Source organism: Daldinia vernicosa (genome assembly GCF_022497035.1).
Source record: "Daldinia vernicosa strain CBS 139.73 unplaced genomic scaffold F5Y00scaffold_12, whole genome shotgun sequence".
Taxonomy (NCBI): domain Eukaryota; kingdom Fungi; phylum Ascomycota; class Sordariomycetes; order Xylariales; family Hypoxylaceae; genus Daldinia; species Daldinia vernicosa.
In genome coordinates this window covers 315274-327268 of record NW_025953928.1, presented here as the reverse complement: position 1 = coordinate 327268, position 11995 = coordinate 315274, and the positions used below count along the sequence as shown (strand labels likewise).

Genomic DNA, 11995 nt, shown 5'->3' with positions numbered 1-11995 from the left:
AAATGGCCACCGTTTAGATGAACGTATGACGAAAATGAAAAAGAGAAGTCCCGAATATGATAGATACCCGTGCCTAGTAGCATATACGTATAATACCGAGTTGTTAGATAGGGGTTAGACGCTTGTGATTAATTAGAAATCCATCATAACCATTGATGAATACCCTACTATATACAGGGATACGGTACATAAGGTAAAGCCTTTTATATACGCACATTACCCTTCCTATGCCTAACGTAACGATTTGGTACTCGCTTAATCTATTATAAGCAAATAGAGCATGCAAGTAGCTGTGAGTTCTTGTACACTCGTAGATTAGAAGGCAGTTTATTCCTCTTCATAAATCTAAACTACAAGCTACCTGTCATACTGAACCCAAACCTCCGTAACGCCGGTCCTTCAATGCCTAACCTTGCTTTTCTCGGAGATGCCGAGGTACCCACTTTCCAGGAGCACCAGAAGGCTTCAGAGTCTCACTAGGAGCCTGTGTGGGAGCCGGCCCGGGTGCACTGTCCCTGTCTCTGGAACCACTCTGGGCAGCACCGGCTGCCTTGGCAGCCTCGCGCTCACGCCAGGAGGTTCCTTTTCCTTGAAGGGGTAGTCGGGGAGGCCCAGACGCACGCTCGGTGGGACGCTCGCGTTCGGTAGGGCGCTCACGTTCGATGGGACGTTCGTTAGAATCGGTGCGCTCCATGGGAGTACCGGTACGGCTTGGCCCATTGCTACCGGCGGCGCCAGCATTCTTCGAAGCTTCGCGATCGCGCCAAGACGATTTGACACCGACAAGAGGGAGACGCGGAGCTCCAGAAGGCCGATCGTTGGAATCGGTACGATCCATGGCAACTGGCTCGCGTCTGCTGAATGGTACGCGCTCTTTTTCTTTCTCTGCTTGTCTTCTGGCCATCGCCTCCTCCTCTCTTCTCTGTTGAAGAGCTAGTTTCTCAAGAGTCTCCTGGCGCTCCTTCTCTCGCTCTTCCTTGAGTCTGATTAATTCCTGGCGCTTCGCCTCGGCGCGCTGCTCTTGCTCTCTCTTCTCCTTCTCGGCGCGTTCCTCGGCCTCTCGCAGGGCTCTCTCCTTTTCTTCCCGCTCTCGCTTCTCCCGCAGCTTACGCTCGCGGTATTCCTTCTTGCGAGCCGTAATCTGCTTCTCCAGTTCTCTCTCGGCGTCACGTTGACGCTTCTCGAACTCATCACGGCGACGATCGTGCAGAGACTTTCTGAACGACTCATAATAGGGCATGAGTCGGGTTAGACGATGCTTCAGTTCAACACTTTGCTTGTGCTTCTCCTCAGCTTCCTGCAACGTCTCTGCCTTCATGGCCTCGTATGCGGCCAAGTCGCGCTCTCGCTGCTTAGCATAGTCTTCGGGAAGCTTCTTGACTTCTTCTTTCCTAAAAGCACGCTCAAGATGGTCAATACGCTTGCCGGTAATTCGAAGCTTTTCATTAATATCATTCTTCTCTCTTTCGAGCTGGGCAAGCTTCATGGCACGAAGACGGTTGCTGTCATAATCGTCGATGTTCTCGATATCAATGTCAATAGCATTTGGACCAATCTTGAGGTCGGCGATTTGTTTCTTAAGTTCCTCCCTGCGGACACGATCTCTTTCGTCTTTGAGGCGCTTCTCCTCACGCTCTTTCTGTTCTTGAGCCAGCCGTCGCTCCTCAGCTTCGGCCAGTGCTTGCTCCTGAAGTCGCTTCTGTCTTGCCTTTTCCTTTTCCCTCTTCGCCTGCAGCTCGGATGCCTCTTCCTTCCGCTTCTGGATGATTTCCTTACGGGCTAGAGTCTCACGATGCTCCTGTTCAGCGCCTTCTTTGGCTCTGGCCAATGCGGCCTGTCGAGCTTCACCTAGGCGCTGTCGGTAGGACGGATCAACATAGAAACAAGTTGTGTATAAAGTAGTCGTGAGCCGAGTTAACTGCGAGCGGACGATCTCCGAAGGGGTGTTCTGGAGGCGCTGCACAGACCCAACGGGGCTTTCTGCGGAACCAGCTGCCGAGCCAGCATGAACGGCCTTCGAGGATGAGAATACATCCTTATCGAAGCTAAGCACTCCGGTAGCGTGGTCCATGCGAATTGAGAGATCGCCTTTCTTGTTTCCGTTCATGATGAACTTTTCAATAGTTCCCCGAGAAATCTGGAAAGGATCCGGAAATTTGGCAAGGCTCTCGACAAAGGCGAGGTCAACAGACTCATAGACCTGAGATAATTGCTGAAACAATCTAGTCAAGATGACTTGTTGGAGTGGCAAGATGTACTTCTCCATTTCGGAATCAGCGCTGATCTTGGTTAAAATAGGAGAAATCTTTTGGCAGATAGACAGAGGGTGGAAATCGACCTCGAGAATGTTATAGAGGTCCCTAATCTCCGGGCGCGCACGCTTCAGAAGTGACTTAGAAAGCGCATCGAGGAACAGGCCGGCACGGGTAGGCGCGCTGGCCATGCCTAGTAGATGGGTGAGGCGCGAGTTCTTATTCTTCTTAGCCTCGTCAAAATCTACCATCGCGCCCCGAGATCGAGAAGTGCTGATGACAGGAATCGAGAGAGCCGACAGAACAACAAAGGAGGCAGCCCTCTGGAGGTCAGCCTCTGTGGCAGAAGGGTTGTCGGACTTCTTGCTCTGGCCGGTCGCTACAAGAGCTGCGGATTGTCGGAGAAGAGAGTAGTATCGGGACCAAGCAGCAGCATGGAAGAGGTAGTTCTCGCCGACGAGGAAGATTCGGGTGAGTTTCTCATAGTAGTTGGCCATCATAATGTTCTTGGGGGGCCGCTTGCTAAGGTTGAGAAGAGTATGGATATCTTCAACACTTCGGAACGCTTCCTGCCAGAGCTCAAGTTCGACGGCGACATTTAACTGCTGGAAACGAGTTTCAAGATGTCGTTGTAGGGTATCGGGGTCGTTGAGGTTGATGGCATGCATCTGGCTCGAGTATTTGGCGGCGGTCTGGACATGGTTGCGCAGAAGCTCGCAGAGTCGTCGGAACTCGGTCTTTCGCTGGTACTTAAGACAGAAATCGAATGCTTGGGTAGCAGTACTCTGGTAGAGAATTTCTAGCCTAGCGTTGTTTCGGAGGATATCGAGGACGGTGCGGTAGGCTTCCCAGAGAAACTTGAGCCACGGTGTGACTACAGCACGCTCGGTACGGTCTCTGGATTGCTCGCCCGAGACTGTGGCTAACAGAATGGACTCGGGGGTTTCGCTGGCTTCCAAATCATCGATACTTGAGGTAACGGTGGCTTCGATGCTTTCTTGCAACTCATCGGCTTTCTTCTGCGCCTCTGTAACCTTTTCTGCGGCCAACTCAATAAACTTCTTGAGGACAAGTTCGATGGTGCTGATGTTGGTGTTCTGAGCGATATTCTTATAAGAGTAGAGTGCATCTTTGGCGAGCTTTCCCTTCTTCTGCTCGACGGACAGCTCGACTAAGAGGAGCATCACAGGCTCCAAAGAGACGATGGGGACATTTCGGGAACGTTTGGATGTGATATGATCGTGTAGAAGGTTCAAGGCGGCGGGAGCCTGGTTGACACCAATGAGCTCTTGCGCCCGCTTGAGAACATTCTCAGGCTTTTGGTGGGGTGGCGGCGGCATCTTGGGCAATCTCCTTGATTAAAAGGGATTAGGGAGATTGATGCTACCGGGTGACGACGGTGAAAAAAACCGCGATGTCTAATGATGAAGAATTTGGATTTGTGCCACTTTCTGTGGGTTTACGAAGGCGAGGGGCACGGGCTAATTTTTGCTATGTCACGTGATTTAGGTGGGTTGCCTTGAAAGTTCTTGTGTTACTTCAATCAGTTCAATGTTGCACTAGCGATTATCTCTTATCATATCGTAGGGTATTAGCGTGTGATTACGTAACTTACCTACGCGGACCCTTAGAGCTAATTCGCCAAGATCCTGAAGCATATATCTACTGCCGCCTTACGAGGTTGTTGTAGTTCTCTAAAAAATGTTGTTTCGGAGTATTTTATGCCATAAAGCCTTGGTATAATAGTTGAGACGTTTCAAAGTTTCAAAAGGCGTTGTTCTAACTATTCAGAATCAAAAGCACTGTTTTGTATCGTGCACGTCCGAAAAACTAACATTATTTTAGGGGGTGTACTGTATGTTGGGTACCTGGTGGTCGTTACCTGCCTCAGGTATGTACCTAGTATTGAAACTTTACTAAATCAACATCATCTTACAGACGATTTAGGGCTGAAAGAGATACCTTCATCCCATACAGCCCCTATCCACTCTCTAATTTCAAGGTTCAAGACCACGCCATCGTAGTTGATATAGGTGGTAAGGTATAAGTCCTCGTGAAGAACTCTCCCTCCACATCCCTTATCAACATATCGAGATCGAACCTCCCATCCTCGGTCTGCTTTGACGTGATCCGTACGGCTAAGCACTCAACGCCCTCTTCCGGCAGAGGAGGAAGCTATCTACCTATCTACCTACCTATTTAAATGTACGTATGTATGATCGTACTGTGACGTTTAAACTTCCTAGTCGAAGAGTGGGAGCCCCATATTTAGCGTCCCCCCGACATGGTAATTGGACAACGCTTCGGTCGTTAAGAACTCTCTAAACATAAAAGCGAGCTTGTTTCAACGTCTCTTAATGGTTTGTCTACCTGGGGTTGAGGGTTTCGGAGAAAGGTCTGGGATAGAATAGTGACAAGAGGCCCTAGGTAATGTGTTCATTTTGATAAGATGGCGTCTATAAGAGTCAGCTACTAAATCTTGGCTTTCATAAAGTGAAAGTTGTTCGCAACAAGTGACCCTCCCTTCTATATAATGGTTGGAAGCCTCTACGGTTGTCATCGGCAAACTGCGAGTCATGAAGTGCGTGCCCCTCGGGTAGCCGACGCTCCGGCCGGAAGTCTAAGGGCTTATGGAAACTACGTCGGCTACGTGCCAACGCAAATGGGCTGGATTGGCAAATGACCTACTCCATTTAACGGCTACTAAATAATACGGGAACGGAAAATAGGAAGAAGAAAAAAGATATGGGCAGCTTACCCCTTCGGAATAAAGGACCCATCTACTATGTAGAGAGCCTGGACTAACAACCGACATTCCCGTGAGAACACCCGGCATTACTCGGAGCGACTCCTTAAACAAGCTGTCAGGTATGTTAATGACGCGGCCATGTTTGACGTAATATCGTCGTAGGTCCTAAAAGCACCCCTGATTTCCTCCATTAATATATGTAAGATATCAGGGCTCTTGAGGAGATAATAGATAGTAAAATAGAACGATAATGCCGGAGGCTCGTATCCTGCTACCTGTAACTGGCCTGCGACTTGTTCTAAATCTCGTAGTTCTTTTCAGTCTTTGGGAGGTTCACGGACTTCAGGAATCATCTGTTCGGAAAAGTCGAGGTGCATAAAAGAACCGTTTCATCGGATACGTTGTTCCAACTGCTCGCAGCTATGATCCCTAATGTGGGAATGGGGTTGGGATACTCGGACAACAGATGGAAATATAGGTAGTAGATTGATCGAATTATCAGGACAAACACAGCCTATCATAAAATAATTGAGAAATTTGTGTTGAAAAGAGGTTACGGACAGACAGACAGACACCTCCAAATACGAATGTAAGTAGTTGTGCTGAACCCATATCGAGCAACAAACGGATCGCAGGATACGGCATAGCGTAGAGTGATGTGTGACGATGTCAAGATGCAATAGAAAATCTGTCATGAGAAGGGAAAGAATTCTTTACCTAGGTTGGGAAGAAGATGGGGAGGCGGCAATGCTTCTCACATTGACGGCGAGCTAGTTCCACTTTCTTCTCGTCCGGGGAAGTGGAAAGTAAGGGCAACGGGCTCCCGTATTTAGGTACCTAGATATTATGTGATAATACTAAGGTAGCTCTAAGGGAGTTATCCAATAACTTATGTAGCATTTCCAACGCCGGAAGAGAGTGTGTAATCTCGGGAAAGAAAGAAACTACCGTAGTCCTTGAAAGAGTTGTGGGTTATTTACGCCTCACTTTCGTGCGCTAGGGAGTTGCTATTTTTGTAACCATAATGAGAATAAGACGGAGTAGGACGCTTTGGAGATGCTTGCTGTAGTATGGAAGCTATCTGTGGATACGATCAATACAAAAACTCTTGAACTTTGTAAATAATGTGTTTGATGTTGTCAAAGGTGATAAGTTAGCTATGTACATGGCTATGCGAGCCAGCCTCGTCGAGGACGGCTTCGATTTACGGCCGCGTCTCAGTGGCAGCACGAGACGATATGCAGATCACGTTCGCGAATGAACTGGCGCTCGATAAACTTGGCCGGCTCTTAATCCTTCGTCACATAACGAATGGCTGGTATGTCCGCCGTCAAGTTGAACCCAACCATCATAGAATCGGCATATCCATGTCGAATTCGGAATAGGGCGTTGAGTTGAAATCGCCGGTTCGCCATCAAGACTGCGAGAGAGGTATATAGTTGTAAACCACCCGCCCCCTCCTCTCACCCATCCGGGCCGATAGATTTGGTTATGTTCATAGGAGAAACATTACCTCTAGTGATATAACAGTTGCTCTGTCGTCTGAGAATGCATAGCTTTCTCATCCCTATGAGATAATTGCTAGCTTTTGTAGTTGACAGCTCATCACTTGCTTGCGCCCATTGTCTTGACGGATTGTTGAAGGACGATAAAGTACCAGTCCATGACTCTAGTCATGAATTCACTCCATCATAACCAAGCAAACGACACTTCTTGGTGTACGACTTACATCCACGACGATTAATACTGGCGCCTTTGAATATAGAAGTTGCATAGAACCCCTATCGTATCAGTAGAACCTGTCGGGTTAGTATGGAAATATATTCACGCTGTTCCCGTGAATGCCATCCCCGAAGACTGGTACCACTTGTTGTTGTTGAACAGAGCACAAGTTCTGAAATCTCTGTCAGAGTTGGATTCACCGGCAAGGTTGGTCTATCGGACATGTGAATGGCTTGGCTGATTGCATTGCGTATAAAAGGAGTCGTCGTCAACACCTCTAATATTATGGTAAATGGTTTATTCTAATTACGCATTTTCGGGTTAGAGTTCCATGCGAAATTGACCCAATTAGACGCTAATAAAAAATGGTTCCGGGAGGAAGTTTTACACAGATTAGGTACAGATTAGGTAGATGACAAATTTGGCATTTCTTGGCTGGGCAAAAGACTTTAGTAGCATGATACTATGTATATTCATCATTAGGGGCATAAATCATGCTAGGCTCCGTCAGGTAAGGCTTCCGCTGTGAGTCGTCCTGTTTTTAGTATTGTACATTTGAATACAGGTAATAACGCGTGTACGGAAGGTAAGCAGTACATAATAAGGAGGAGCAAGAAACAGCCTTCAATTCAATGTAGAAGGCCCGTGCCTCTAAATTTACTCAATTTACTCCCCCTTAGCGAACTATCCCTCAAAACGGGCCCCAATTTCCCAGCCTGCAAGTAGAGCCCCATATTCAGATCCCCCCAGCCAATAATAAATCGGATAGGACTCTAGGGACTTTACGCTAGGCCAGTGCTACGCCGTACTTTCGTACCATCTTTAACTCGCCAGCCAAACTCTTTCTTACTTCCCCAGCTTCCATAGTCTCTCCTTCATGTTCCTGTTCGACGATCCGACCAACCCGTTCTGACCTTGCGCCTCTTCGTCGCCCGGAAGCTTCTTTGCAAATTTGTCCTTTGTCTTGAGATCGCCTTAATTTGTAAGTACTTATTCGCCTTCTCCAATAATCCACTTGTCTCGATTAAATAGCCCGAATCCGACACGGACGAATTGGAAATTGGCTAGTTTCCTCCTTGCATCCCTCCCTTCCGATAGGGGTATACGGCTGCAAAGAGCGCGAATACAATATCAATTCCACTTGTTCGCGAGCGAACGTTCAATAAGCAATGAGACATGATCATTAGTGGCTATATTCTTTTACTAACCTAGATCATGTCGTCGATAGACATTCACGATTCTCAGACGTCGGGAGGCGCTGCAAGTGGTCCAAGCACACAGCCACCATCTTTAGAACCCCGACCAAGGACCGATTCCATCCCTCCGTCTACCACCGCCATCAATATGCCTCAATATACTTCCCGAGATGTCGGCGACCCGTCGCAAATCAAGAAGAACAAGCAGTCAATGGCCGACCTTAAATTGCGACGATTGACCGAGCTTAACAGCAGGCTACGGGAGGACTTGGAGCGAGAACGAATTCCCGTGTCGCAGGCAGCCAGGAGGTGAGAAGCCAATGATGATACTTTACCAATTATCTACCTATTAACACGATGCGAAGCATCATCGCGTATTGCAACAGTACGAGAGATTACATGGTCCCGTCGGTATGGGGATCCGTCCCTAAGGGAGAGGATCCGTACGCGCCTCCTCAAAGTGGTGGGTGCTGTGTGGTCATGTAGAGCGGGATACCATGAGCAACTCCAGTTAGGAAGACGCACGGGATACAACGTGTTCTGTGGGATTTACGTCGCGATGAGGCTCGCAGGTTAGGGCGCCTGATATTTTTTTTCGACGATAGCCAGCCTCTTTTTGTTTATCGTGTCCTACTTGAAACTTAATCTTCTTACGCATCACCGGAAAGAAGGAGTAGGGAGGAGTAGGAGGGGCAAAAGAAGAAGTAAAAGAGGGAGAAAGGGGATGATAATCTGAGAAAGCAAAAATGGCTATTACACAATACCCAAGAGTCGATGACTATCGACTATGTTACGATAATTCGCTAGCCGGCATACTGCGATTACTTAGGCTTTAGGTACTCTCATGTGCCGGTGGGTTGATGGACGGGCAGTTCCATCATTGGGGGGACGGAAAGAGAGTACTGGAGAAATTCCAACATGTAATATTTATTCGTTCATGACTGTATTGCTGTATTGTTCCTATTTCTTTTGTCAAGTCTGTGTCGCTATTCGATGAATGACAGCATTTCCTTATTTATGACTATACTCTACAGGTTTACGGCGGCTACATTTGGATTCAGCGGGAACGTTGACTCCCCCGACATTCTGTATATGTTTTCATACTATATTTAAGTCTAATTGCAATCGTAATGCATCGACAAAGAGATCCTTCTCCACGATCCTAGCTACGGATCGTAAGCAATAAGGCTGCCGCGAAAGATCCACCATATGCCCTGTAGACCTGTAGACCTGTAGGCCCTGCCTTAGGTATCTGCCTCGTCCATCGATCCCACCTGATAAGTTCCATCATCTCCAACTCGACATGCAGATAAACTAGCGGTCTGGCAGTGCTCTGCTTACCTACACTGCCCTACGCGGTATATCTCACGTACAATTGATTGCATTACGAATGTCTACGAAACCCGGGTCCTAAATATGCACGCGATTGCTTACGGCTCTAACCTAGTGCGTTTGCCCAGCCAGAGTTGTGCCGCAGCGAGCGGCAAATGGATTTATTTTCGGCCCCGAAGGTATAAGACGTAAATGTAACGCTTGCGCCTTTCGCGGTTTATATGTAATCCGCGTTGTCTCGTTTTAAGAAGTCTCACTCTTATGCATCAAGGAAGGATCTACATGCGTGGGAGTCGTGTGAGGGAGATGAAGAGAAAAAAAAAAAAAAACCAACACGTAAAAAATAATAACATTCAAGATAACGCGATTTTAGCTCGAGAACATTAATGGAGCCTTATTACAGATTACCTATACTCTAAATAGGTAGGTGTCTCCCTACCGTGGAGTTCACTCGAACCGGCGCGTTGGAATATGTTGCCCAATCAACGTTCATAACGTTCATAACGGTTAACTCGATAGCCCCTCGTTACCGGAGGTAAGTTGCGAGTTTATGCACATTACCTAAGGTACGTACATCTCTCCGATACGCATCTTTCTCACCATCAATCGTCATAGCACACCCCACCTATATACCTGTATACCTACCTACTTAAATATATAACTTCTATGGGAATTTAGAATATCCTATGCGTACCTAAGGTATGTGACATGGTAACGAGGGGATACATATTACCCACCACCCACTCATCTTAAGACATTGATCGATATAAGACAGACCAATTCCTACGACCGTTCGTATAAAATCACGTTTACAATGGCTGAGACATCGACCTCAACCTCGACTCCGACTCCGACTTCGACTTCGACTCCAGGCCCCGCATCATCACCACAATCCCCATTCCCACTACCTCGTATCACCATTCGATTCTGTACACAATGTAAATGGATGTTGAGAGCCGCATACGTAAGTCTGTTGTATTATATCTCCTAACTACTCGTCTTATATCGTGTGTGTTGGTAATATGTGATATCAACCCACCAGTTTCAACCCCACGAGCCCCGCCATATTACTCTACACACACACACACGCACATATATATATATATAGACACGCACACCCCCCTTACCAACCCTCCCACGAAGCTCCAACGCCGTTGACATTGCTCTTATATATATATAGTTCGCGCAAGAGCTCCTCTCAACCTTCTCGACCTCCCTCGGCGAAGTAGCCCTGCAGCCCTCCACGGGCGGAACCTTCGTCGTCGAGATATTCTTCCAGCAGCCCAACGCCGCCACCAACACCAATTCCCCTCCCACCACACAGCAGCGCGTCCTCTGGGACCGCAAGACCGACGGCGGCTTCCCCGAGACCAAGGAGCTGAAGCGGCGGGTCCGCGACGCCATCGAGCCCGGCCGGGACCTCGGTCACGTCGACAAGGACCACTCGTCTAGCAAGACGAAGACCGCACAAGAAGGTACAACGGGAACTGCGGCCGCTGCTCCGTCCAAAGCCGAGGACGAAAATGTCCTCGGCTTAAATACCCACCCGGGAGAAACCATCGGCGGCCCGACGTGTAAGCCGGGCGTCGAGAGCGCGCGGACGAACGCCCTGACGCAGGAGGAGTGCGAAGACTGCAAATGAACGTACCTCATACCTCATACCTCATACCTCTTAACTCAACCCTCGGTCCTCATACCTTCCTCCTCCTCACTGCCGTCACGTCTAGATCTCCTGTGGATTGGGCTGTACTATACCACCGACGAGAGAAAAGGGAGAGAGGGCACCCCGTCTAAAAGCCAACCAAGCACGCCAGCCAGCCAGTGAGCCAGCCAGCCAGCCAGGTAGGTGGATGGGTGTGCGCGGGTGGCACATATCTGGGGTAACTGCAGGCCACCATTATTGGACGTCGGCAGAGCGGCACATATACATATCACATCTATATTATCTGACCTACCTAACCCAGATAGTTGCCGAGGTAATGCACGATGCGGCCATGCAAGAAAGCCAATGCAAAAGATGCTGTGACATAACGCCCTTCCGGGACATATCCTACATCAATCGCATTGCCTTTCCGTCCCTACCCCCTTTTACGCACCTAATTAAGTGAATACACCATGTTGTAGAAAAGAAATGGTATTTATTATCGACGTCAATGTCTCGGGAGTCATGATCATTAGCATGTACAAAATTAGGTAATTGTAGACATAGCATGTGTCAGGTTAACCAGACGATTAGTAGGAAAAGGGTAAGAATTTCCGATTAACTCAACACGGCACAAGCACCCAGTGTTCTCTTTGGACTACGTGCCACCACCATCGTAACTAGCTCCACACGAAAGTCAATAGTACACAAGACCAGGCAAGACAGCAGTAACGGAAATCACTTGGCAACCGGGAGAAGGGCAACAACAGGTGGAAAACCGTGAAGCAGATCATTGCATGAATTCGTAAGTTTCACTTCTCGGGGAAACAAAATTAACTGTCTAGACTTTCTCCCCCTTGTCACCATGGCCTCGCAGAAGTAGGGCGAGTGGGCTGAGAACACTCATGGAGACCATTCCAAATGAAAATCTGATTTTATTTCTTTTCTCGCGTAATAGCAACAACCACCATTCATCTCGTTCATCAGTTCTGAGGTCAAAGTGAGGTTATGAGGACATGTGTGTTTTCGCGGCGGAGGTGGATCGTATATTTGTACTCGAAGCTGCATTATCAAAATGCCCGTTGCGGTCGGAGAGGTGTGT

General features: G+C 48.1%; 3 protein-coding genes across 3 annotated transcripts; 2 read left to right on the top strand and 1 right to left on the bottom strand.

Annotated features, from left to right (window-relative positions):
* Positions 1-108: 108 nt before the first annotated feature.
* On the bottom strand, positions 109-3725 carry F5Y00DRAFT_231290 (uncharacterized protein). Its single transcript, XM_048007007.1, has one exon. The coding sequence runs from the start codon at positions 3590-3592 to the stop codon at positions 407-409; it is 3186 nt and encodes a 1061-aa protein (XP_047866890.1). The 5' UTR covers positions 3593-3725; the 3' UTR covers positions 109-406.
* A 4342-nt stretch (positions 3726-8067) lies between these two features.
* F5Y00DRAFT_251943 (G protein gamma subunit) lies at positions 8068-8405 on the top strand (the record flags this gene model as incomplete). The annotated part of the gene is made up of 2 exons (XM_048009879.1): positions 8068-8228; positions 8285-8405. The coding sequence occupies 2 exons, from the start codon at positions 8068-8070 to the stop codon at positions 8403-8405; spliced, it is 282 nt and encodes a 93-aa protein (XP_047866889.1).
* A 1367-nt stretch (positions 8406-9772) lies between these two features.
* Positions 9773-10997, top strand: F5Y00DRAFT_23164 (Rdx family-domain-containing protein). Its single transcript, XM_048007045.1, has 3 exons — positions 9773-9817; positions 9930-10215; positions 10432-10997. Exons 2-3 carry the CDS (start codon positions 10066-10068, stop codon positions 10891-10893), a joined length of 612 nt encoding a protein of 203 aa, XP_047866888.1. The 5' UTR covers positions 9773-9817; positions 9930-10065; the 3' UTR covers positions 10894-10997.
* The last annotated feature ends 998 nt before the right edge of the window (positions 10998-11995 follow it).